General features: G+C 55.1%; 1 protein-coding gene across 1 annotated transcript in view; it reads right to left on the bottom strand.

The window, feature by feature from the left end:
• The window catches only part of FOXP4 (forkhead box P4), a 61482-nt gene that overhangs the window by 35103 nt on the left and 897 nt on the right, over positions 1 to 25482 (bottom strand). The window contains exon 2 of the mRNA XM_074893397.1: positions 3722 to 3938. Within this exon, the coding sequence (XP_074749498.1) occupies positions 3722 to 3922 (201 nt within the window). The 5' untranslated portion in view covers positions 3923 to 3938. The remainder of the gene's footprint in view (positions 1 to 3721; positions 3939 to 25482) is intronic.

Genomic DNA, 25482 nt, shown 5'->3' with positions numbered 1-25482 from the left:
AAAAAAGAAAAAGTCCTTTTTACAACCGGCTCTGTGCCTCTCTCGGCCCCAGCTGTTCACCCCTTTGCTGCACACACTAATGCTTCTGGACTTTATTCCTCCACTCTTGACTCTTCAATCCTCGCAGGCGAGGGGTTAAACCCATTTCCACTAATGAAGAACACAAGGAACAAGCTCCTGACAATCCCACCCCATGGAAAAAAAAAAAAAAAAAAAGAAAAAAAAAAAAAGGAGAAAACCCCTCCTGCATTTGTACTCAGTAAAATATGAAATATAAATCAAGGAACCTAATAGAGAGATGAGTTTCACTTAAGTGCTCTGGTCTCATTTTTATCTTAAATACCCTAATAATAGCGGATTACACAATATATTTGAGATGTGATCACATGTTTTATGGAACGGTATCTTTCCTGTGGCAGAGAAGTGCCTCTCTCCCCCATCCCCACCCTTCTTTAACTACCAAAAAAGTCCGATTTGCTTCTTTTTTTAAAAAAAAAGTCTTATTTTTGTTTAATAACTTAACATTTCTTTGACATGTGTCTGCCATAAACGGCAATATTTTTTCTTTTGCATAATAAAAAAACCCGAACAACACTATAGCAGCTGGATTTTCCAGATGGCTCCTTTTCCATGGGATTGTAAGTTGGAAAGAGCTACCGTGTGGCTGCCGGGCTCGGGGACTTTCCCCCAGCACATCCCTACTCTGAGCACCTCTGAGCTTTCACCCCGCCACCCCCTGCACCCCACAGCTGTAACGACCCCCAAAACCCAGCCCCTCCGCACCCCCACGGCTTTAAACCCTGTTTAAAGATAAGAATTGGAGATAAGAATTGGAGACCTGGGATTTTTTGCAGGAATTCAAGGGAACTCTGGAGAGACCCAAATCATCGGGGAGCAGCACCCGTTCGGCACGCAGCCCTGCACCCCAATACCCAAGCTGGAGCATACCCCATCCTTCTCCCATCGCAGGGATGTGACACCCCCATCACCCCGCTGCCCCCGTTTCCTGCCCAGCCTTCCTCCACCGAGGATTACGGGGGGGGGGGGGAGGCCCCAGCGTGGCGGGGGGCGAGGGGCCGGCCCCCACGTTAAAAACTCATTAATGCGCAAAGGCAGCGGGGCCCTTTGGAGCCCGGTTAGAGGATGTCAGCGCGCTGGAGGTCTCGCCACGTTCCCACAGCAACGGCGGTGGGAGACCCCGGCCGGCGGGCAGCCCTCCCATGCCCCCGGCCGACCTCTCCCCTCCGCCAACCCCGGCACAATGCGGGCGCGCGCTATTCAAGCTTTTCAACCGAATCCCACCATTGAAATCCAGGGATTTAACCCAAACGCCATCCCCTGGGCTGGGGGGAGAGGGAGGGAAGGGAGGGAGGGAAGGGAGGAGGATGCTCCAGCCCCACCGGGGAGGGGGATGTCCTTTCCCCACCCCATCCCACCGGGCTCCCGCTCTCCCGCCAGACTCTCCGGACCACGGGATGCTCTGAAGTCGTGTAGGTCAGGGTGGACAGACCGACCAGGCGCAGCTGAGGATGGCGACAGAAAGCCGTGCTCTGCGGTGAAGCAGAGCCAGCGCTGTAGCTGGCAACCCCTGTCTGGGCAAAGCCAGGCTGGTGCAGCTGGACACCAGCATCCTCTTGCTCTGGGGATTCCTCAGAGGCCACAAAAGAGCCTCGGGGGGATCCCTGAGCACCCTACAATACACACACCTCCCCTCAAGCTCTCACCCAGGGCACTCCCCTCCGGGCAGCATCCTCAGAGAGGAGTTTTAACTCAAGAAGTCCCTGCAAACAAGCCCCAGGGCTGTCTGGGTTCACCCTTTCAAAAGGGTGAAAGCAGAGAGACTGCAGGCACGGAAGGAAGTCAAAACCTTTCACCAAAAGGTGCAAAACCAGAGAAAAACAAGGTCAGAGCACGTGCCCCTGGGGAGCTGCATCAACCAAGCAAACCCCTAAGGACACGGAGTTTTAAGCCACCAGTGGCCCTTGGAGCCCAAGTTGGGTGGTTGAGGGGTGGATTTCCACCCCTCCAGGCTTCCTAACGTTTCTTGGGAATTTCACAGAGCTAATTAAGAATAAGGATTGAGTGCCGACATTTCAGGAGCTGCAGTGGAGCCGGGACGGAGGAGCTGTCAGACGGGAACAGCCCAGTGGTCTGAGAGCCTGCCTGCAACAAGGGGCGAATGCTGGATGCTCCCGAGGATGGTGTAAAGCCTTCATAAAGCACCTAATTGTGCAAAACTCTCTATATGGGGACATTTATTCCTGACCCCAGCTGGTGCTCAGCCTGTTCCCTGAAGCATGAAGATTGATAGTCCTTGGGATGGTTCCTTTTCTTCCCCCCAAGGTGCTGTCATTGCAGATGTCATTTGTTTTTGGAAGTTTACCAAACCCTCTGCCTTAATAATTCCACGTGCCGGCGAGTTTCCCAGGGTAATTACACCAGGAATCCGAAAGAAAAAGATGCAAAAGGGTGAAATTAAACTGTGCTTTGGGCAGGGCAGGAGTTACCGGGTGAGCTCAGGGAGCAGCATCCACAGGGATGAGCCAACAGCAGCAGCACTCTGCGTTGCAAAAAGCCCCTTTATTCCTTATTTTCCGGAGGAGATAACCCCGTTTCACAACCACGCTTGCCCACCCTCTGACTTGCACCGTTTTGACCATGCAGGAACAAGCATCTCCTATTCACCCCCGGCTCCGGCTGCTGCTCAGTGAAATTCGGGGCCGCCCTCGGTGTGGGGAGGGGAGCGAGCCGCGGCTCCTTTGGCAGGGGTGACTCGCAGCAGCATTACACGCATGATTACCCTTCAGATCAGGGGAACAGGGGCTTAACTGCGTGAGAAACGGCTGTTATTCAGGTAATGGATTTACAGCACTCACTACTAAAGTATCAGACACAGCAATTTTTTACAGCTTTCACGCTGGAATTTATGGCTCAGGGAGGCGATCTCCATACGAGGCAGGGATCATTGCCTTATTTAGTATCCGAGGAGGAAAATTTATGTTTTTGCCAAAGTTTGTTTTGAAAGGTAACCTGCAGGCACGCACACACATCCCCCCTCCCCACGGCCGCCCGGGTGTGCATGGTGCAAGGGGAGACGTGTGCCACGCAGCTCCTGGGCACGGGTTCCCCGAGGGGCACAGACGTGAGCTCAAGGACAGAGCTGCTGCATGCACCTCACGGTCACACGTGGTTTTGGCCACGCGTGTGAGGTTAATTCTTCAGCTGAAGACACCAGGAGCCCCAGAGAATGAGGGAGCACTGACGGTCACGCACTTGGATAACCAAATACAGACTCAGAGAAAACCTGCTCCTCGTTTTACAGCCAACAGGTCTTTACTCTGCCCTCACAGCCCTCTCCTTCTCCTGCACCACCTTCCCTGCACTGATGGGGGACTGAGCGGGCAGACCCCACAAGCACAGGCAGGACCTCCCCCCAAAAACAGCCAACTTTGGGGCAGCAGGCACCACGCACGAGCTGCATGGATGGATGGGCTCCATCTCCAGAGGGATGTGCACCCCAAAGGACAGGCACCTGCTTTTTGGGGCAGCACTTGCACCCCAGCTTCAAGAGGGATGACCAAGTCTGCCGCAACCCATCTCCTGGGCCAGCCCGGAGGACGAGAGGAAGGTTAAAATTGGGTGTTTCCCCCAAACCAAATCCTCAAATGACCCAGTTCCATGTTGCCTTGTGTAAGAGAAGGAAACGGGGTGTCCCTCCTACCTGCTGCTGCTGGAAGTGCAGGAGCTCCACGGGGCTCATCTCGCCGTTGGTCTCCCCGCTCGTGGCTCCTTCGCGCCCTCCACCCCCTCCGCCGCCGCCTGCGCCGCCCCCGCCGCCATCGGGCTGGTTGCTGAGGCTGCTGACCCCGTTTTGGCTGGAGGGAGTGGACCGTATCGTCTCCGAGGCAGATTCAACCATCATGACTTGCTAGCAGGACCTAAGGAGGAAGAGGAGAGCAGAGGCTGAGAGTCTGAAATCCCTGGCTGGCACCCCCACCGCTGCCTGTCCCATGCCCCATCCTCGGCCTGCCCCGTCTCTGATCCCCATGAGGTCCAGCAGGGAGATGTAGGGATGGGATGTCAAACTCCAGACAGTTTTAGCTGCGTTCAATTTACTCCAAAAAAATAAATGTGCAGCAGCGTGAGCTACCGTGAACACACTGCCAGCCCTATACAGCACCAGGGCAAAGCAAGCACAGCCCACGTCCCTTCGGAAAACGTCGTATTTTCAGCTTTCTCCCACCTGATTCAAGACATAAAACCCCAAAATCCAGGCATTTTTCACAGAACCCCAAAATATTTCACTGCGAGACGCCGGAGACAGCAAAGCTGAAGTTTCGGTGAGGCTGCACCAGTGTGGAGCCTGCGCCATATATTTCACCATGAAAATCTCAACAAAGTTGACATGTTTCCACAAAGCGCTTCGGCTCCCAGCAAACCAGCACTTCCCAGCAGGAAAAGCCACCCGGCAGAAAGCTTGCTGCCAGGTCGAGGAAGCCCAAAGGTACCGCGGAGCTGTGACATGGCAAAACGAGAGCGCGGCGGCACTCCAGAAAACATCAGTCAGAAAATCCTCTCTTTCTCCCTGACGCTTCCATGCACCCCCTCCTCCTCCTGCCGAACCCCTCGGATGCCCTCGAAGGACCAAGCCAGGAGCTTCGCCCTTCAACACAGCGCAGGGGCTACAACGCGCCGCGTTTTCAGCCCCACACGAGCCCCTGGCAGCCGCGTTTTGCAGCTCTTGCACTTCATTTCACGCCATCACAGGCTTCCCTCTCGCAAGGCAACGGCGCAACCCTTTGCCTCCGTGGATGGGTTTTACCCCTGTGAATTCTCCCTGCCCGTTGCCCCGTTACACCCGGGGCATGAGGGCAGAACTGTCTGGAGCTCCCCGAGCCCCGGCTGCAGGGCTGGCGTTGGCAAGGGTGCCCACGGATCCCATGGCCACCTGGAGCTCCGCTGGGCCAAGGCAAGCTCCTGAGCCACCACCCTGAGCTGGGGGAAACCACCGGGCACCGGGAGAGCCGCAAGCTGGGAAAGCTCCTTGCACCCCAACATGCAGCTGGCTGCATGAGAGCTGGGTGCTAAGTGCAACCCTTACCTCCCTGATCTTAAATACTATTTAAATTAAGGCAGATGGGCTCAGGGAGGGACTCCCAAGGAGTTATAAGGCTTGGTTTCAAAGCGATAAGACGAAGAGTCTTTGCTCAGTTGGGTTTGATTAGTGGGCAGCATGTTGGCTGTGAACCTGAGGGTCCCCTCTTTTGGGAGAAACTCCGGGATCTGAGCAGGCACTGGAGGAAACACAACCACCGCATCCAGCATCAAATGCCGCCGCTCCAGCCAGCAACCACCGAGCTCCCAGGGCTGCACCCAGCCCTGACACACACACACAGAGCAATCGGGGGCACGGGAAGCCCCACCAAATCTGAGGGTCTCGCCCTCCACCCCAACACGCACTTTGCTCTGTGGAAAAGCAGAGGAGACAGTTTTATCTCATTCAATCCAGCTCCTTCCCCACCGGTGGGTGCTGGAGCGGGATCAGCATTCACCCACCACCACTCGCTGGTGAGTTTGAAACAGGAGGGGAATAAAGAAAGAGGGACAGGGAGAAGAAATACTGTTTCTCCCTTTTTCTTCTCTTTTCTCCCCCGTCTTCCCCCCCTCCCACCCCAAAAGACAGAAAGACAAACCGCGAACAACATAATTGCTGAAATGTGGCGTGTAATAATAGCTATTCAGAAGCTGATCATTCATATTAAACAGGGTGAAGCAAGCTTCTCATTTGCATGTTTGAGATTATATGCATTTCAAAAGTCATTTCCGCAGGGTATATGACTGACATTAATTCCCATGTGGAGCTGCCGGCTCCCTCCCGCCGTCCTGGTGCTACCAAACCCGCGCAGGGTGACACGCCAGGGGCTGCGGGAGAGTTCAAGGTTAACGGGATTACTGGGCTTTGGTTTTATTTGAAGCACAGGAGCCGGGGTGAGAGTGTGGCACGGTCAGAGCAGCGTCCCGAGCAAGGATCAGGAACGGATGGGATGCTCACCTGCGAACGTTGCGTTAGGAGCAAAAAAGCTGGAAGAGAGAAAACGCCTTTTGCCCTCGAAAACTACATTTGCTCCTTCCCCCCTGCTAACGGCAAATGAGAGCCTGAAGAAATATTAAATTATTGCTGTTTCTTTTCTCATTTTCCTTGTGAAATCCGCCGCCTGCTCCGCAATTCGACCAGGCAAGCGGCCCCACGGGGAAAGCCGGGCTCTGCCCATGTCCGGCAGTCACAAGGCATCACCACGGCCAGAAACTCGGCAGGATTCAAAAAGGGATTTGACTTTTATACGGAGAACAAGAATATCCAGAGTTACAACAGGAAGTATTAAAAAAGGAAAAAAAAAAAAGTTTTTGGAAAGGATATGAAACTTTCCTGGCTTCGGGGCATAAATTGAAGCTTAACTATTGGGAATTAGGAGGAAATCTCTTCTGGTGGAGAAGCTGTAACCATGGGCTTGCTCTGTCATCCCTGGGCCCTGCCAGAGGCGGGATGCTGGAGCAGATGAACCGGCGCTGGGGTCCAGCTGGGTGATTCCCGCAGCCCGGGACACCAGGCCAGTTGGGTTCTCTCTCCAAGTCTAGTAAAACTCAACTTCCCGTTCGCAAACCCTACTGGGATGCTGGTGTGTCTGGGTTCCCAACACTGCAAGGGAAGTAATAAAAGAAAGTAATAATAATAATGAAAATATTTCCATTCATATAAAAGTTTCACAAAACCTTAAAGAAAAAAAAAATGAAGCCAGTGTCTGCAATGTTATAAAGTCGATTTAAATTAGGAACGAGTGCTTTTCCAGCCAGGACTGATCCGGGACGACTGAAGCTGAGTTAGGACGAGCAAAACCCAGCTGCACAACCGGCTGCGAGTGCTGAAGCACACGTGCATTCCCGCACATGGACGGACGGCTCTGCAGCATCCCAGCTCCCGCTCTTCATCTATTTTTTTAGTTCAAACACATCCAATATTTTCGGGATTCTCCATAAACTGGCATCCAAAAGGCCTAATCGGGATCAGCCCTTCCCCCAGGCATAAAGGCAGGGACCCTGTCCAGACAGTCATGGCAGAAGATACAACACCCAGATAAAGTAGAAAAGGATGGTTTCACTTAAAAGGGGAGGGGAGGAGACCCCTCTAATGGCAACGAGCAACAGAAGCTGCGCAAATGGATTGCTAATTACCATTTCAGACTCAAAATCACTTCACCGAATAAGCACTCAGCCTTTTTTTTTTCCCTTTTACTTAAACGCACACCTTGCGCAGGACAAAGAAAAGGAAACAGAGAACTACATATGGAGTAAAGAATCCCCCTGCCTTTAGCAGTACCATATGGCAATGAGAGTATATTAATTACCGTTGCTTTTTAATTAACAATTGCTTCATCTGAGCAGTAACATTTCCTTGACATCCCCTGACTCGCCGCTAACCTGTAAAGTGCACGCGCCATGCCAAGTCATCAATTCATTTTTATTGACATCCCCCCCCTCCAAACAGGCACGATACCAGGGTTTTCCAATTAACACCTCCACACTCTCTAATTAGCACAATTAACAGACTGATGGATGCCCAGAGCTTCCCTGCGAGGGAGGGTGCAGATCAGCTGCCCAGGCTGTTGGACACGGCTCCCATCGTGCGCACGTGTGCCCGACACGCGTGTGCCACGCTCCCCGGGGTCCCACGGGAGCACCACGTGTGTGCCGTGACACGGAGCCCGGCATCGCCACGGAGCCTTTCTAAATCTCAGCAGAAAGGGGAGGATGAACGTGGAAGCGAGCAAGCCGGCAGACTCAAAGCAAAGATTTGCACCAAAGGACGTGGTGTCTTTAGGAAAAGGCATAGCAGGCGAAGCGTTTACAGAGCGATTTCTCCCCAGAAGCTCCTAACAAATTTTGGGGCATCCAGACCCACCCGAAGCGACGTTGCTTCTCCACCTAATTCAGCTCCACGGACGTGAAAATTAAATAGCACTTCTCAGCCCTCGGGACCTGCAGAAACAGGTACAGCCAAGACCACGAGCTCCTAAGAAGCCTGAACACCTATTTTAGCCGCTTCTTCTATTTTTAAATATCCTCAATACCACGATCCTCAGGGGCTCTGTAACTTTGGGCCGCCCTTCGTGGGCTGCCGGCAGGACCAGGGCCGCACATGGACCCGGCATCACGGGCACCTCCTCCCCGCTGCCAGCGGGTCCCTGTCCCCGAGCGCCCATCCCCATCGCCACGCTGCCAGCCTCGCTTTCCCCAGATTCAAACCCAAAAAGCGTCCCCAGCTCAAAACCACCACCCGGGAGGGATGAACAGTGGGGAACACCAGTGGGAAAACGCTCCCCGCCACGTCTCCGTGAGCAGAGCAAGTCCCCGGCGCCGAACCGCATTTTGCAAGGGACAGCAGAGGTGACACGTACAAGTGACATGTGACACTTGTGACATGTGACAAGTGACAGGTGACATGTACAAGTGGCCCAATACCGTGATGCTCCGGAGGCTTTTTCCACCTTTCCCACCACATCCCGGCCCCAAAGCTGTTTTGCAGACCCTTCCTCCCAGCTCCGGCCTCTCCAGGTCCCAGAGGGGAGCAGGGGGCTGCCCCACAGCTCTGCCTCCGACAGCAGGAGCCAGGCGTGCTGGCAGCCTCTTCGGCGGGTACCGGCAGATGATGGAGGAGCACGGACTGAGCAAATTCCCCCCCAAAGCCGTCAGAAGTCCTGCGGGATGCTCCTCTGCTCGTCTGAGAGGAGACGAGGACTCCATCCCAGGCACCGGATCTGCTCTGAGCTACGGAAAGTCGAGCAACCTGCCCGTCTGGATCCGGCACTCCGAGGCTTTAGGAAGCGGCTCGCTAATCTTAAAAGGCTTTGGCTTGAAGAGAAGCAGCAGCCCAGATTGCTCGGAGAGTGGCTTTTTACCCTTTAATTAACACATAAACACATGGAAATGTGGAAAGGGGATTAAAATAAAAGTCTGGGGGAGCTGAAACGAATCTAGAGCATTACTGTAAATTAGAAGAGATTTAAGGAACCAAGGACTGGCTAAGCCTGGGCACCACTTTAATGGGATCTCACCTCTGGGCACTTTCATCTCCCACTTTCATCTCGCTTCCAGCAACTTCTTTGGGAAGAACCAACCTCCGGGCACTCGCCCTTGCTGGCGGGCAGACCTTCCCGCCCTGCAGCTCTCCTCACCTGCCCGGCACGATGTCATCACCACCCCGGCCATCCCCGCGGGCACCGGCGACCGTCAGGCAGCGGACAGCATTTGCTGCTCCACAGAAATCAAGCCACAACGACCACAGCGAGGTTTTTCTCCCCAAAAAAAGGTGGGATCATCTCACTCGAAGAGCCAGGAGCACATGTGGAAGCGTGAGCACCACCAACGGAGGAAGCCCCAGGACCGTGCCGTGCACTACTCCTGCTCGGGTGCTGGCGAGCCCACCTGCCTCTCCAACACACGTCTCCCTCGGAGCATCCTCTGCTCTCCGGAGCTCGCACCCACGCAGCGGCGAGGACGCCCCGACCAAAGTCAACCCCACGGGAGATCCTCCGCCCGGCGCCCACCCCAGCGAGCCATCCCGCACAGGGACACGGGGCATCCCCGGAGACACCGATGGCTGGTTTGGCACGTCTCCCGTTCCCTGCCAAGCTTCAAGGCAAATAAAATCCCCTCCGGCATGGACGTGGGGCTGGCGGGACGCGGGCTGGGCCAGTGCCGGGCACGTGCCGGGTGCCAGGGCTGCTGCTCCATCCTGCGCTTCCCTCGCTGCGCTCTTGAAAAGATTAAAAAAAAAGAGCCCCACTCCATCTCATTAAGAAAGTAAACACAAGAGCCGTCTAAGTGTCTAATTAAGCTTCTAATTAGTCCCTGCTTGTTACTAATGCAAATTAGATTACGCCGCTTAACTACAGCATGTCCACAACACCCTTGTTAATTGCGGCCTTTTGAAATTAAATTACTCCCTAATTAGCATATCAAAGCCATTGATTCGGAGCCAGGAAAGATGAGGGCAGGAGGAAGCCGAACGCCAAGTTTTGTTAATCAGGGACGTCTAATTAAATAGTGACGTGGTGCACGGGGGCTCCTGCCTCGCTGCTCAGGAGCCGCATGTGTGGGCCCAGGGGGACCCCAAGTGGGGCAGCACCCTCGGTGGGTGCCAGCCGGGTGGGTGCTGGTGGTCTGACCCAGCCACGGTTCACCGCTGCCGTGCCGGAGCGTCCCGGCGAGTCGGGGTGCAGGTCCCGTATCCGCGCCCCGAGCGATGCACGCTGCAGTGAGCAAGGCTGGGGGGCAAAGCCCGAGCTCCGGGAAGCCCCCGTGGAGCTACACCTGCCGCCACAGTGCCAGGATCCGGCCCTGGCAGTAGGGAGGGAGGTTAAAGCAGACCCCAATTTCACATCCCCCCAAAAAACCTGCTTTCCTTCTGCTCGATGTGTTCCAAATGGGAATTCAAAGGAAAAAACACCCTGAAGCGCAGACACAGACCCACAGCCCCTCGCACCCACGGGGGCAGGGTCTCCCCCTTCTCCCGCCCCCCACACAGCACCCCCAAAATCCTCAGCAACCCACATGGGAGCAGAAGAGGCACCCAAGTGAGGACAGGCAGGGCTGGAAACAGGCAACTGCGTCTCTCACCTCCAGGACCCCAAACCCAGCTTGGCACAAAACCCCCTCGCTGGGAGGGCACGGGACAGATGGCACCAAATCACCCCTCACCCAGGGCACCCAACCAGCCATGGGGAGCCCACGGAGAAAACACCCCCACCCACATCCCCCATCCCAGCACCCCGTGGGCATCGAGGAGTGTCTGGCACAGATCCGTTCTTCGGACACAGCAAAACCACCTCCTCAGCCCCAAACGGGGACACACTCGGCGCTCACTTGAGTTATGGCCAAACTCCTCCAAAACCTCCAGCCCCAAATTCACGATGGGACATAAATAACAGAGGCACCAGCGAGGAGTCTGGATCTAAAAGTAACCAGGTAGATTTGCTCCAAGGAGAGTAAAAATGAAGCAAACACCTAATTTTTAAGTTATTTCAATAACTTCCTGAATGACCCAGTTCTTTAAGTTTTATAACTTTTCCTCTCTCTCTTTTTTTTTTTTTTGTTTTGTTTAAAGAGGTGGGAAGGAAAAAAAATAAAGGGAGGAAGATTGGAAAAGTTTAATAGAGGGAGAAAAAGTCTATTAAAAAAAAAACGCAGGCAGCCCGTCTCGGGGGAAGAGTTGAAATATTAAAGAAAGGAAAATCGCTTCTCCGGCTGCCGAGACAGAGGAGGAGAATAGAGCGGCTTTAAGAGAAGGAGCTGTGCACTTTTTAATTGAAAAGAGGGAGATTCAAATGAAATATCCAATATCCCCCATTAAAGAAAGGAAGAAAGACGGACCCTGGCCGCTTTGCTACGCCAAGAAATTGCTACAGCCCCAACTTTCTTTCTCTCCCCCTGCCTCGGAAGTTATAGGAAAGAGGGATGAGAGAAAGGAAGAAAAAAAAAAAAAGGGTCTTTCATACGAGAGGAACTCGAGGGAATGGGGAGGAGGGTGGGAAGAGAGACCAAGTTTTATTCATTTATTTTATTTTATGAGATGAGTAAAAATAATATAAAAAAAAGGCAGAGTTTTATAATGTCACAGTGTTTGGAAGCAGCAGCAGAAGGGAGAAGAGAGGGGGGAAAGCAACTAAGAACAGAAGGGCCAGCTCCAACCACCCGCCGTACAAGCCTCTCTCCCAACGAGATTCAATTAATTGATAACAAGAGGCATCAAATTAATTTTTCAAGGATGTTAGATTTTGATGAAGGAAAAAATCTCTCTGATTTTAATCGGGGCGGCGTTTAAAAGGCATAAATGAATATCCCTTTCTAATCATCTGAGGCGCCGAGGAAGCACCAAGCGGTTAACGTGAAAATTCAAATCGTTTAATTAGGGGGGGCCGAGGGGAGGTGGCCGTGGTGGGGGAAGGGGACCTGGGTTTCTCTTTTTAAAGAGCTTTATGAAGAAATTATTTTAAAATTTATTTCTTTCAAGCATCTTTGCTCTCCCCCCCGCCCCAAAACGCACACGCACTTGTAAAAACATATCTCAGAGGTTTTTCTTTTGAATAGAGACCATTCCCCATCACAATCTAATTAACAAAAATGATAATGAATAGGGTGGGGAAAAAAATTCATAGGGAACAAAAAAAAAAAAAACCTCCAAACTCACAGGGGAAAAAAAAAAACCAACAAACCAGGAGGAAGAATGTGTCATTTCCCAACACACACAACTCGCTGTCAAGAGCCGCTCTGCACTTCCACATGGGACGGAGTTTTTAAGACCTGGGGCATTTTCAGCACCCCCCCCCCCCCCCAAAAATTCTAGGAAAATAATTAAAACCATCTCCCGCCGCTACTGTGCCTTTGGGTGCACCTGCAGCCAAAGCAGGGCCCGAGCCCCAAGGCAGCGGCTGCACGTGGGCTGGTGCACGAGTGTGCACTCACACGCGTGTGCTCACCTGTGCGCTCACACGCCGCTGCCCGTCGCACCCGCAGCCCCCGGCACGCGGCCGGCATCGCACCAGCATTTCGCAAACGCTCCTCTGGCATCTCCCTGTAAATCCTGACTCGGGTTTAAGCCCGCGCTCACGCAATTCTTTTTTACCCCATCAGCAGCGCAGGCAGCAGGGATACGCACCCATGGCGTGCGTCTCGCCCAGCCTTTCCACTGCAGCATCCCACCCATGGCAGAGCCCTGATACCCACCCGGGACACGCAACACGCCCTGCACATGCCTTGCACACGCAACACGCCCCGCGCATGCAATATCACCTCCATCCCTTTGGCATGCAGACAGCCCGAACACAGTCCCATGCTCGCGGGTGTCCCCCTCGAGGCACCTGCCTACCAGAGCCTTGGGCACCTGAGGAAGAGGAGGGCTCTTCCTCACTGCAGAGCCACGAAGGGCATCGCCCGTGTGAGCTGAGGAAGAGGAGGGCTGCGGGGAAGCGTCCCGACTCGGCCGGGAGAAAGGTGCCCACTGCCCACAGGAATGGCAAAGGCAGCGCTGGGGTGGAGGAAGGCTCCCAGCAAGGCTCTGTGTATGGGGGAAGCTCTTAAATAAAAATGAAAATCAAGCTGCAGGAGCTCCCCCCACCCCGTCCCTTCAGGGGAGGCTGCAAAAGGCAACGGCAGAGCTGGGGAGGAAAAAAATGACCTGGAGCAGGTGAGGGACAAACCGGACCAGGATGAAGAGCGATGGCGGGGCCATCGGCGTGAGGGACCCGGCACTGGGACACAAGCTCCTGTCAGACCCCGAGTGAAATTTTCCAGCTGAGTTTACGTGAAGTCAGACTGGAGGTTGCTAAAAGTCTCTTCCGGCCTTTAAATAATCCAGAGGGGAGGAAAAAAAAGTCACGATGCCTATTGAACAGGAGGGAAGAACTCAGATGCCGCAAGTTTTCCCAGACTCCGTCATGTTTGTGCAAAAATTCATCCAGAAAACGCTCTATTTAATGCGCTCCCTGCTGCACATTGATGCTTTCCACTGCAAATCCCATTTCTATGCGGGAAGAGGCCTGGTTTCCATCCAGAAATTATGCTGCTCACGAGGAGGGAGAAGAAAAAAGGCGGTGGGGGGGAGAACTATCCTTGGGCATTTTCAAACTCCTGGTCTGAAGTCCATTTTTTTGCATCCAAATCAAGAGGCAAGCGTGACCCAAGGCCGGCTCTGTCTCGCAGCCACTGTCAGAGCCGGTCTCGGCACTTTCAAACAACCTTCCTGATTTTATTTTGGCACAGCTCGGCTCCATCTCGCACGGACTCAACATCTCCTGGGCCGCCCAGGCACCCAGCACCCCCACGGCAGCCTCAGCACCCGCGCGGAGCAAACCGCAGCCCGAAGACAAACACGGCACCCGACGGCCCCAACATCTCCCCTTAGAGCGGTGACTGGAATAACACGAGCAATTTCTCCAGCGCTTTCTTAAGAGCTGGGAAGCGGCGTGTTCAAAGAGGCTGCGCTGTCGCGGGGTCTGGCACCAGGAATGGCCACACCGCCCACGGAGGGGATCAGGAAGGTGTATTTAATATTTCAGGCGCTTGGGAGGAGGACAAGGCTCAGCGGAGAGGCACGGAGCATCCCTCCAACCGGGGGAAGTGTTTCCCCACGCTGACCCTGTGCCGAAGCCAGGAGAGTCCCCCGTGCTCCTTCCCCGTGTGACTGGGATGAGCCACATCCAGCCGCCACGTCCTCTTCCCGGGGAGAGCATCCCCCTCCCGCACCCTCCGCCGGGGAGTCCGGGTGGGCGACGCTTCTCCCGGCGCACCCGCAGCTGCGGATGCAGCGAGAGCTTCTCCCCTCCGTTCCCGGCGGGATGGCAGCACACCTCCGCCGTTTCAGCATCCCTCCGGATCGCTGCCAGGCCAGCAACACAGGAAAGGCGATCTGGTCCCACAGCATCGCTTTGGTGTCACCCACAGCATTCCCAGGTCATAGGGATCCATCCCGGCTCCCGAGCCCCCGTGCATCCCCAGAGCTCAGCCCTTACCAGACGGCACATCGGGGCGCAGCCTCTTCCCGAATTCGGGCTTTATGGGTTGGGACAGAGCTATGGAAGGACAAAGTGAATTGAGGTGATCTGCACCTCCCGAATCCCTGCTCATCCCATGCAGTGGGCGATGCTTCCTCCTGAGAACAGTGAGGCCCCCAAACAAGCCTGGTTTTGGGGTGCAGTGACACCCAAGAGCAGCACGCAGGTGGCTACTGATACTCCAGGCCAGAAGTGGCTGTGCTGCAGTGGCCAAGGAAGCCACAGGAGCCTTCCCGCTGGAGTGGGCCAGACAGCACCGTGCAAATCCAGGGGATTATTACCATTAACGTGGTGTTAGATACACCCTCACTACACAGCACACTTGAGAAATTGTGTGTTTTGCCCTCCCTCCACCCCTCTTCAAAATAATCCTCATTCTTTAAAATATTAGTTTATGATTCACCAATCGCAAGCTCTAACACCCCGCACACCGCTCAGGCCCGCGGCTCTGGGCTGCCAAGGCCCAGGGGCCCTGCGAGCACCCATGGGTGCTGGGGCAGAAACAGGTTTGAGGTACCCAGTGCCCAGCCAGCTCCCGACGTGGCCCCCTGGCCAGGGAGGACTCACCACCGGCTAACGAGAACCGCAGCAAGGCACCCCAGCAGCAGCTCAGGCATCGCAAGCTGCTCGCTTTAGTGGGGAACCCAGAAACCCCCATCCCGGGATACACACAGGCTCCTGCTCGGGGGAGCGGGCGAGGGTGCCCACCTCGGGCTGGTGCCCACACGGGAAGCTTTGGTGAGAGCCCCACCACAGCCACACCACGGCTCCGGGCTCCCGGCCGGCACCGCTCCTCCGCAATCAGGTCACATCATCTTTCCGCATCTCCCGCTGAGACAGGGCCACAGACAACCCTCTCCCACACCCCCCCAAAGCGCATCCCCCTGGGGTGGGAAGCCAGAGGTGAGACAGGGTCCATCACCGGCCACCCCAGGCAGGGCACCAACCCTGGGGACATTCCCCCTCCTTCCTCCCCAGACCAAAAATCATCACCTCATGGTAACACCATCAGGATACAGCATCAGGCCAGACACGAAGCAGACGTAGTCTGGGTCACCAGCTCCCCGAGGAACATGATCCACCTCCCTGCCCTGTCCATGAGTTCCGTACCTGCCTGCACCGGCAGCCCCGGCCCTGTGCCCCCGGCCAGCCCCAATGCAGACCACAGCTCCTGCTCACTTCCAGGAATTTTAAAACACTTATTATTATTTTAAACCTCTGGCTAAAACCATTGGGGCTGCTCTCTCCCAGCCCCAGGATGATGTATTTGCAACAGCGAGGACCAGCAGAGATGTCCGCAATGAAGGGAGATGCACATCCCCTCTGAGGGCAGGGGACAGGGGTCTGTCCCTCTCCCAGACAGACGGGCACTGGCCGTTGTCTCCTCCCGCAGCAGCCCAAATCTACAGCTGGAAATCCAGCAGCACCGACGCTCCCCACTGCAGCATCCACTGCTCCAGTACAGCGGGGACACAAGTGTCCAGATGGCACCGACCTTCCCCAAAGCCAGCATCAATCCCCAAACGAGCCCCCTCGCCTGTTAAACTTCCTCTCACTGCGTTTCTAAACGGACTGGCCTTTTCAACACGGTGTATTTTAAAACCACCAGCTCTATAACCCAGGGGGAAATGGCTCTGGCCGGCGATGCCGGTGTCAGCACCGGTGTGATACCTGCGTGGTGCAGGAACAAGGCGTTTGATCTGCGGATGGGGCTGCTCCGACAGCCCCAAAGTTTGACCCAGATTCAGAGCCACAGCTCCACTTCCAGGGAAAAGGACATTTGTTCAGGGCTTGAGCCCGCCAGCATCACGGGAAAGACTTCAAGGGATTCTGAAACAGGCCCTAAAAGCACACTCTGCTATGCAAGGTATAAATAAAAACCTGGTTTAAAAGGGGAAGCATGAGTAACCTGAATAGAGCCAGGCTGAGCAGGGAATGACCCCGACCTGCCTGCTGCATTCGGAGAGCCCCGAGCATCTTTCAGGGCAGGCAGAGACCCGCTGAGAGGAGCTGGGCTGGTCCCCGCAGCACCAGGTGCCTCTGCCAGGGCGAGCAGAGGAGCCGAGGAAACTCAAACCCAAATTTCAGCACAAATCTTCCGCCTGTCACTACGGCGAAAGAGGGATGAAACGAACCTCGTGTCGCACCACGAGAGCGGAGCTCGGCCAGAAATTCCTCACCAGGGCTTCTCTGGCATGCTCACACCCCCACCTCTCACCAGGGTGGATTTTAGGACATTTTCCTTTACCTATTTCTCTTGGGAGCGCATTGACTGGGCATCTCCCCTCCCCAACGTACACAACAAACCCCAAGTTTGGGGAGATTTTCCCTGAGACTGCACAGATGCCTCTGCAGGCTGGACAAGCCCCTGAGGGGCACCTGGGTACTGGCACTCACTCACCCACCCCGTACACACCAGCGATGCCCCACGCTCAGCAGCCCCCACGTCCCTGCCCCAGCCAGAAACGCTTCTCAGCGAGGCCAGAAAGTGAGGAAACCCACCCGGGGCACATCAGGGACCTTTTCCCTCCCTCCCTGCGTGCCCCTCAACCCTCCTGAGCAACCCCTCAGGACTCCATCAGCAAAACCACGTCCTGAACCCCCCGCTGATGCAACACGGGACCTGCCGGAGCTTTGCAGGTGCTCGAGAAGGGAGCGCCTGACCCTGACCCCCTCCCAGGAGGTGACCAAGCCCAGCTCTGAGGGCAGAGGGGACCCCACGCCCAAAGGGCCAGCACCCCCCGATGCAGGCAGCTTCTGAGCCTTTCCCAGAGCACTTTGCTCAACATGCTCTCGGTGGGTTCACCCCCATCCACGGGGGAAACGCAGGATCCAGGATAGTTCTGACCCCAGTCGGGTTTGCACGGGAGCAGGATCTGGCCCCACACACCCCAGCCTGCCCCGTCCTCGCCTTCACCTGCTTCTCACCTCACACCTGCACACAGGAGCCACAGTTCCGCTCTCAAACCCCGACACCCCTGCAAGCAGCACCCTACAAACCCAGCACCCCCAGTGCCGGGGGGGTCGGACGGATGGGACCGGGACCTGCTGGGAGCGCAGGAGCAAGGCACGAGACTGAGACAAACTGGGAGCAACGGGAGCGCATCCTCATCCTGCTCCTCCTCCCTCCAGCCCCAGATTTACCCCCACAGCAGGGGACAAATGCCCCTTTTGTTTTCCAAATGAGAAATCATGTTGATTTTGAGGTTTTAATTTATTAACGGTGAACATCTGTGCCAGGCAGAGCGGTCGCAGCCTGGCTCCCCAAACCCCGCTCCCGGCTGAGCTGAAGGCAAGCACCAGGCACTGCAACACGAGCAGGAGATGGGGAGGGGGAGACTCTCCCCTACCCATAAAACAAACCACATCCCGCCAGGACCCCGCTGCAGAAATGCAGAGTAAAAGTGGCACCGCTCCGGTCGGGAAGCAACTTCACTGTGGGGAAAGCAGGTTGGGGAGTAAAAGCAGAAAGTGTAAATACTTTGGAAACAACCTCAGAGAAGGGCAAAGCAGGAGATGGCACTTTACAAAAGCTGTGGCTTTGCCCCTACTCAAATCCATCTCAGCAAAGTAAGTTTTTTTTGAAGCTACACCTGGCACAGCGCATTTTAAAAATCCACATTTCCTGCCACAAAAGTCATGGGACACTTTCTCCCTCACCCCACCTTTATTTTCTCTCCTTCCGTTTTTTAATACGCCCAATGATGCCGTATTTGTATTCCAGATCCCTCCTGCCGTCAGGTCTGGCTGCATCCAGGAGGGATTGGCTGAGGGACTTTGGACTCTGGAGGAAGGACCCAGCTCACTGGGTGACAGCCACCTGCCGGGAAACCCTCTCAGTGACACAAAGCATCTCACCACCTCCTCCTGTCCCTCCCAGCTGGGAGCCAGGACAGTGATGTGGGGCCACGGGATGCTCAGCTGCGCTGGCCCCTTGCCGGGTGCATGGAGCTCCTGTGGGAGAAGGGGGAGATGTCCAAGAACAAAAATCACAGGTTGTTAAAGGGCGTTTTGGTTTTGTTCAAGGCACCAGGGTCCTGCGCTGCTTCCACACTGTGCTTGGGAACAGCCAGAGCCGCCCAAAAGCCAGCGCAGCCCTTGCACAGGGCTCCGTGGCAAGGTGGCTGCCAGGACACAGCCTGGCAAGTGGCACCCAGAGGGGACAGGACACCATACGGGAAGCCCCAGGCCGTGGGAGAGGCTTTTTCCCTCCCAAACGCAAGGTCTCTGCCCACTAGCCCTGCCCAAACCCCAGGCCAGTTCAGACGAAAACTCCCGATGCTCAATCATCTCTGCCAGGTATTTCTTGCCATAAGTTGTCCCCTCAGCCCAGGGATGGCTCCTCCAACAACCTCGTGACCACCCTGAGCCCCAAAGAGTCCCAAGGCCCTTTGCCAACGCTACAGTGGAGCATCTTCCCCCACCTTAGGAGGCAGCGAGACGTCTCCTGCCATCCTTTGCCACCCCAGCCAGGCGCTTCCTTCCCCCGGGAGCTGGGGGTGAAGCCATCAGACAAGCCGGGAGCTGAGGCACCCTTGAAGCCTCATGTCCCAGTGGGGTTTGGGGACAGTCCTGCAGCCAGGGAGCATCGTCCCAGCAGCACCCAGGACCGTGTGGCCAAAGCGGGATCACCCGTGCCGGAAACCCCATCCCGCAGTGGCCGACCCAACCGACGTGCCATGATCCTGGCACGTGATGGGTGGCACCCAACCGAGCCGTGAGCCCAGCACAAGCTCCAGCACACGAGCGAGCCACCCCCTGCACCGAGAAGCACCGGCACAAAGTCACCGGGCAAACATATTCCTGCTAACGGGCAGCAGCGGACAACTGGCAAGCAGAGAACGAACGCCGAGGGGCCACCAGGAGAAGGAGATGCTCCTGGGCAGATGGGATCCTGGCACACCCTTCGCTCACAAGCACAAGTTCTGGCCTTACATTTTGCATTAAGCAACCTACCTCGAGCCTTCCTCCGCTGTCCCTCTTTCCTAAGCCTGAAGACAGCTCTTACCAAGCCCACGACAGCTTCTCCTAGCTGGTCCCCGTCCACATCTCGCTACAGGCAAACAAATAAAGGACAGTCCCCAGCTCAGAGATTCACAATAAGCAGGCAAAAAGAAAATCACTCACCTAAAATCTACCGTTTGTGGAATAAACCAAGACTCGGAGGAAGCAAGTGAACGGCCAGAGCATTCGGGGTCAGGGCTTCGACAGCTCCCGGCCCCCGAGGTGACTCCGCAGTGCGATGCTCGGCTGGCCCTGCCCAAGCACAGGGGAAGCGCTCGCTGCCCCGGACGGCACCGTTGGTGTTTTATGTCTTTATTAGCCTCGGTGCAGTTAAACCCCACTAGATAAACCCAGCTCCGCCAGCGACCTGGCAAAGGTGTGTTGAAATAAGTTGTTTCAACACCGCCCGCTCCGGGCGAGCGGCTCATCCCGGCCGATCCTGGCCGCAGCTCTTGTTTGTTTAAACGGGAGCATCGGTGCCTGAGCAAAAACAACCCTGGGGACAGCATCTCCCCGAGCCTCGGGAGCTGCCAAACAGCCCGCACAGCACACACGGAGCACGTACCCATCACACGGGGGGGGTCTTCCTCCTCTTCCTCCTCCTCCCTGGGGGTCTGTAGCTCCCCGCCAGCCCCTCGGCCCAGCCCAGCGCTCCCCAGCCCCGGTCGCGGTTTCCCGGCTGGGTGGTGCCAGCTCCCCACCGAAGCCGGTCACGTGGAGGTTTGCCAATGAGGCAGAATAAACAGCTTCCAAATCACCTCCAAATCAGGGCCCCCAACGGGATTTTTTTCCTCCTCTAGTACTTTCAAAATAAATTTTTTTTTTTTTTTGCACCTTTCCATGGTTTTGAAAGTAATCTTCCAAAAAGAAGTTTTACTAACGCACCTTTCGCCTCCGATAAACGCGCCCAGGAGCCCCCAGCAGAGTTGGAGAAATTTCCTCCCACAACCACCCTCCGCTCCCTATTTTTGCTAAAAAATAAGCACGTTTTGGCTGCTAATCCGGACCCGGCGACGGCGGCGCAGGACGAGGGTTTCCGCCGGAACACGCCGCAAAAGACTTTTCGCCAACTTGCCAGGGCACCAGAGCCAGGCGGCAAGTGTCGCCTGGGGCCGGCGAACACCGACACCAGCTCGCCTTACCCGAGCTCGGCAGAGCACATTGCAAACACAGGCTTTTTTTTTTTTTTCCCCCCTTAAAAAAAAACCAAAAGAGAGGATCCCGACTCCCTGTGCAAGCGCTTCGCACACGCAGGGCTCGCTTGCCCGGGTATCCAGGTACCGTCACAGCCAGCCCCGTGCCCACATCCGTGCTGCCAGCGCAAGGCATCGTAATCCCTTAATGACTTCCCTCCAGCTCCATCCCCAGATCTAATCTCTCCTCCAGCAAGATCTTTATAAAATAAAACGTGGCGGATGGATGGGTTGTATTTTCCTCCGCAGCATCACATTGCCGACCTCTGAAGGGAGCAGCTCTCCTCCTCTGCTGCTTCTGCCTCTCAATTCTTCCCTTTCCCTGACGCCGTTCCACTTGCAAACACGTTTTTGTCACGGGCAGTCTGATTACCAGCAACATGTTTTATCAGAGACTTGCCTATGCGATTGCCAAAAGGGGTTTAAATCAGGAAAAGTTAGAAAAAAACCCCTCAAGCAGCGTCTCCGCTGTATTTTATACAACAAACACTTGCGGCGGGGGAAAAAAAAAAAAATTAGGAAGTTTTTCAAGCTGCGCCCAGCCCCATCTTGATCTACAAGTTCTATTTGACTTTAAAAGGTGCAGCACAGCGAGCAGGGGGAGGGGGAAGGTTTTGCAAGATGATAAAATGGGTGCGAGCCCTTCCCCATGCCGCTCTCCCATCAGCTGGCAGAGGAGCGACGCTTTACCGGCCGAAGCCCCTGCGGCTGCTCGGAGGGACGAGCAGGGCCAGCCCGAAAGGGCAACTCGCTGCCAAACTGATGTCACGGCCCCTGGTTTTATTTTCAAGTGAGTAGCTACCCCTGCATTTCTCTCAGGTGCAGCGGGGCTCTCCAGAAGCGACACACGGAGGATTTTTACATCTTCCGAGGCAAACACATGGGTTTCCAAGCTCCAAGTGCATTTGCAGTTTTATTTCCCCTCTTTTTCCTTCCCTCTAACTACGCTGACACAGTGCTCATCCCTCCGTGGGGAAGATGCCCACGGCGCATCCCTCCCGGGGTAGGACCGAGCCACCCCCCTGCCCCACATAACCCCCGCGGCCCCGCCGGAGGAGCTGGAAATCAAAGAAAGACGGGACAGGAAATTTCAAGTTTCCACTTCCAGAAGTGGCAGGTGACACCGAGGTGGCGGCAGGGTCATTTCGGGAGCCCCGGTGCAGAGCAGCAGATAAACCCAGAATGGCCCCCGAGGAGGAGGTGGGACCCCCCCGATGCACCCGGGGAGACGCTGGGGTGCGAGCAGCGGGGAGCATCCCCACGAACCTCCACAAACCACCTGCCAGCCACAACCCGGGGGCTCTCCCGCGCTTCAAAACCACCATCCCACCACGGGGGATGAAGGGGGAAAACCACCCCAGCTCTCCTTTCCACAAATAAGAGAATTTCCCTAAATACTTCAGGCTACCAAACCCCACTCTGCAGTGGGAAACGCGACGCAAAGAGCCATAAATGTGTATTTACTTTTAAACGAGCAAAAGAAAAGCCGGGGACCTCTGGGCTCTCCCGCCTTTCTCCGGATGGAAGAATGAGCCCCGTCCCCGGCTGGGGGCACAGCTCGCCCCCCACCTTGCTGCTACAAAGGCAAACCCAGCACTGCACCTCTCCTCCTCCGGCCTCGCTCCCCCCTTCCACCCTCCCCGCCGGACCATCAAGAAAAGAGTAAGAGGGGGGGAGAAAAAAAAAAATAAAATAAAAGGAGAGAAAAACCTGAAAGCCAGAGCCTTGCTGCCCCCCTTTCCCCCAGCCCCACAGCGAGACACAAACATCAGCAGACTCAAAGCATCCCCCTCTCCAGCAGCAGAAAAGAAAAGCTCCCGGGCTCTCCGGGCAGCAACTTCACAACTGAGTGCACTCGCATTCCTGCCGGGTTATGAGGAGAGAAAGGGCGAGGGCCCGGACTAGATATTTTAGTGTCACTTGATTTTATACATTGCACAGATTATTTTTTTTTAAAACGCGCCCTGCTCTTCCCTTCCCAAAGGGGGACGTAAAACCTGTGGTCACCCGTCTCTCAGGAAGGTGACCAGGGCTGGACGTGGCGCTTACAGATATTTTTTATATTATTTTTTCTCAGGTCTGAGTATCAGCCCCCTCCCTGTCTCCCCCCAGCAGCAACTTTAATCCATTTTATTTCATTTCGCTCTGTTTGCTCAGCCTTCTGCCCCCCCCCCCCCAGCACGCAAAGTCCCAGCCCTCCCCTCGCCTCCTCCTTCCCCAAAGCAGCGAGTGGGGGGCACCCGACGCTCCCCCGGATCCCGCTGGGCGACGCATCCCCGGGGTGCACAGCTAAAAGTGGGGGGGGGGATTTTCCACGCTGATCCCGTTCTCCCGCACTTTTCCCCCCCCACCGAGTCCAACTTCGCGCTGCGTGACGGGGCCAGTTTCTCGCAGCGATTTGGTTTTTATCACAGGAACGATGCTCGACCCGGGCTCGGAGCGGCGGCATCCCCATGCCCACACCGAACACCCCCGCAAAAGGAGCTTGGGATGGTGGGGGGGGAAAAAACCACAAGAACTAATAAATTAAAATTAAAAAAACCAAACAGGTAGCATCTCAAAACAGGGGCTCTTCACCATTATTTGAAGCAGAGGGAGCGGGAGGGCTCGGGAAGGCTCTTCCCCGCCTCGCCCCCACAAAGGGCAGAAGAAAGGCAGGAGCCGGAGCCAGCGAGGGCTTCGCAGCCCTCACAAAAGCTCCCTGGCTCGGCACAGGAAATTTTGTCCCTTCTCCCCCACGTATCCCCCCTCCTCAGTTTGATTTCAGCGACCTGAAGGGGGGGGGGGGGGGGGAGAACAAAAAAAAATAGAAAAAAGGGGGGAACGATGGGGTAATTTTTCCAAATCTGATTATCTTCTCCATCCACCCACCCCTGGGGGGTTGTTGGATTTTTTGGATGGACTTTAAGGTGGGGTGGAAATGAAAATTATAAATTAAGAGTTAGATTTCACAAGAGCCTGAGACTTTGCTTCATTTAACTCAGAATACGGGGAGGCATGAAAGGGAACACGTCCACGCAAACACACAAGGACCAGGGTCACACCGCCTGGGCAAGACACATGTTGGGTTGATTTAACATCAAATGCCTGTTCTCCAGCGTAACACATTTCTCGTGTAAATTTTTAACACACAAGAAGAAATTTGTAAAAGTAAATCCTACTTCTGGTTCGGGTTAAAAACAACCCAACCTTTTAATACAGAAACTAATAACATTTTTATTGTATGCCCCACAGCTTTACAATGCTTGCGGAAAAGTGAGGTCTTAATCCGATGCTAAGTTGGTTCTGAGCGTGGTAAAAGGCAAATCTCTGGGTATCGCGGTCTCCCAGCAAGATCGATGGGGATGGAAGAGCTGCCTGAAGCCGACGAGCAATCCCGGGGAGGAATCTGGACACAAATTCCTCTAGGACTATATTAAGAAGAGCAAAAAAAAAAAAAAAAAAAAATCCCAGCGCAAGTTTTCAAAGCGGGCGCTTCCCGACCACTACTCCGAGCAAAGTGGAGTTTGCAGATGCCTGCGAATTATTCCCGCTCTCCCCTACGCACATTTTTCATTTGTATTAAAAAGTGCACAGGAGGGGAGAGAGTGAGACAGACAGCCCTTCGCTTATTTTTTTTTTTAAAAGAGGAAAGGAAAAAAAAAAAAAGCAGAATCACTCCCAAATGGAAAAAGAAAAACCAATTACACTCCACTTGTTCTCTCTTATACACACCTTCGAAACGCGCCTGCCAACTCAAAACAGATTTCCTACCACCAAAAGAAATATTCAGAGCAATCTGCTGCTAACGCAGCACTTTCTGAAGTGCTTTTCTTTTTTAGCGGGAGAGAGGGGGAGAGGGGAGAAGAGACAGAGGCGCGTTTGTTTATCACACAGACGAGGGAGATGGATCAGGGAAGAATAGAAATATCTGAACTTTGCCAGCGCCGGGGCCGGGAGAGCATCTCGCAACGAAGGCGGACACCGGGGTGGGAACGGGATGAAAGAGGCTGATCCGGGGCTCCCAGCGACCCGCCGCCAGCTTCGTTAATCGATATTTGCCCGGGAATTTCTGAACTCCCAGAAGACGACAGCTCCATAATAAAAACTCTTTCCAAACACGTTATTATTGCTGATATTATTAGTAGCCGCTGCCGGCAGGGTCCCAGCCAGCCCGCCGAGACCTCCCGCAGGCAGCGGGCATCGTGGCGAGGTTATAAAGACCCCCCCAAACCCCTGAAAAAACCCACCCCAAGCTCGCTCTCCCCTTTCAAACAAAGACACACCAAAACCTCTCAAAACTTCGCAACCGGGTGAAACGCGGGCAGGGGCGAAACGCGGGGCAGCCGGCTGCCGTAACCCCCCGTCCGGAATCCAAACCTGCAGGAATTTCTCGGGAATATTCTCCTGCTCCATCCGAAGCCGTGCATTTGTTCCTCCTCTCCCCTCACCTTGCAGTTTGGGTTATTATTATTTTTTTTTTTTTTTTTTTTTTTAAGACACCGCGGAGGATTTCCCAGGGCGCTGCCGGAGCGACGGCCGGTCTGGCTGCAGGTTGACGGGGACGGTGGCGGCTGCTTCTCCCAGGAATTTCAAAACTTGGGGTTGACTTATTATTTATCTCGAAGGAGGGAATCGCACCCGCTGGGCCGCTCCTCGGCACGGAGCAGCGGGGCTGGGGCCGAGTTAAAATGCAGTGG

This window comes from Strix uralensis, chromosome 24, assembly GCF_047716275.1.
Source record: "Strix uralensis isolate ZFMK-TIS-50842 chromosome 24, bStrUra1, whole genome shotgun sequence".
NCBI classification, from domain to species: domain Eukaryota; kingdom Metazoa; phylum Chordata; class Aves; order Strigiformes; family Strigidae; genus Strix; species Strix uralensis.
This window is presented reverse-complemented; position numbering and strand designations above follow the sequence as displayed.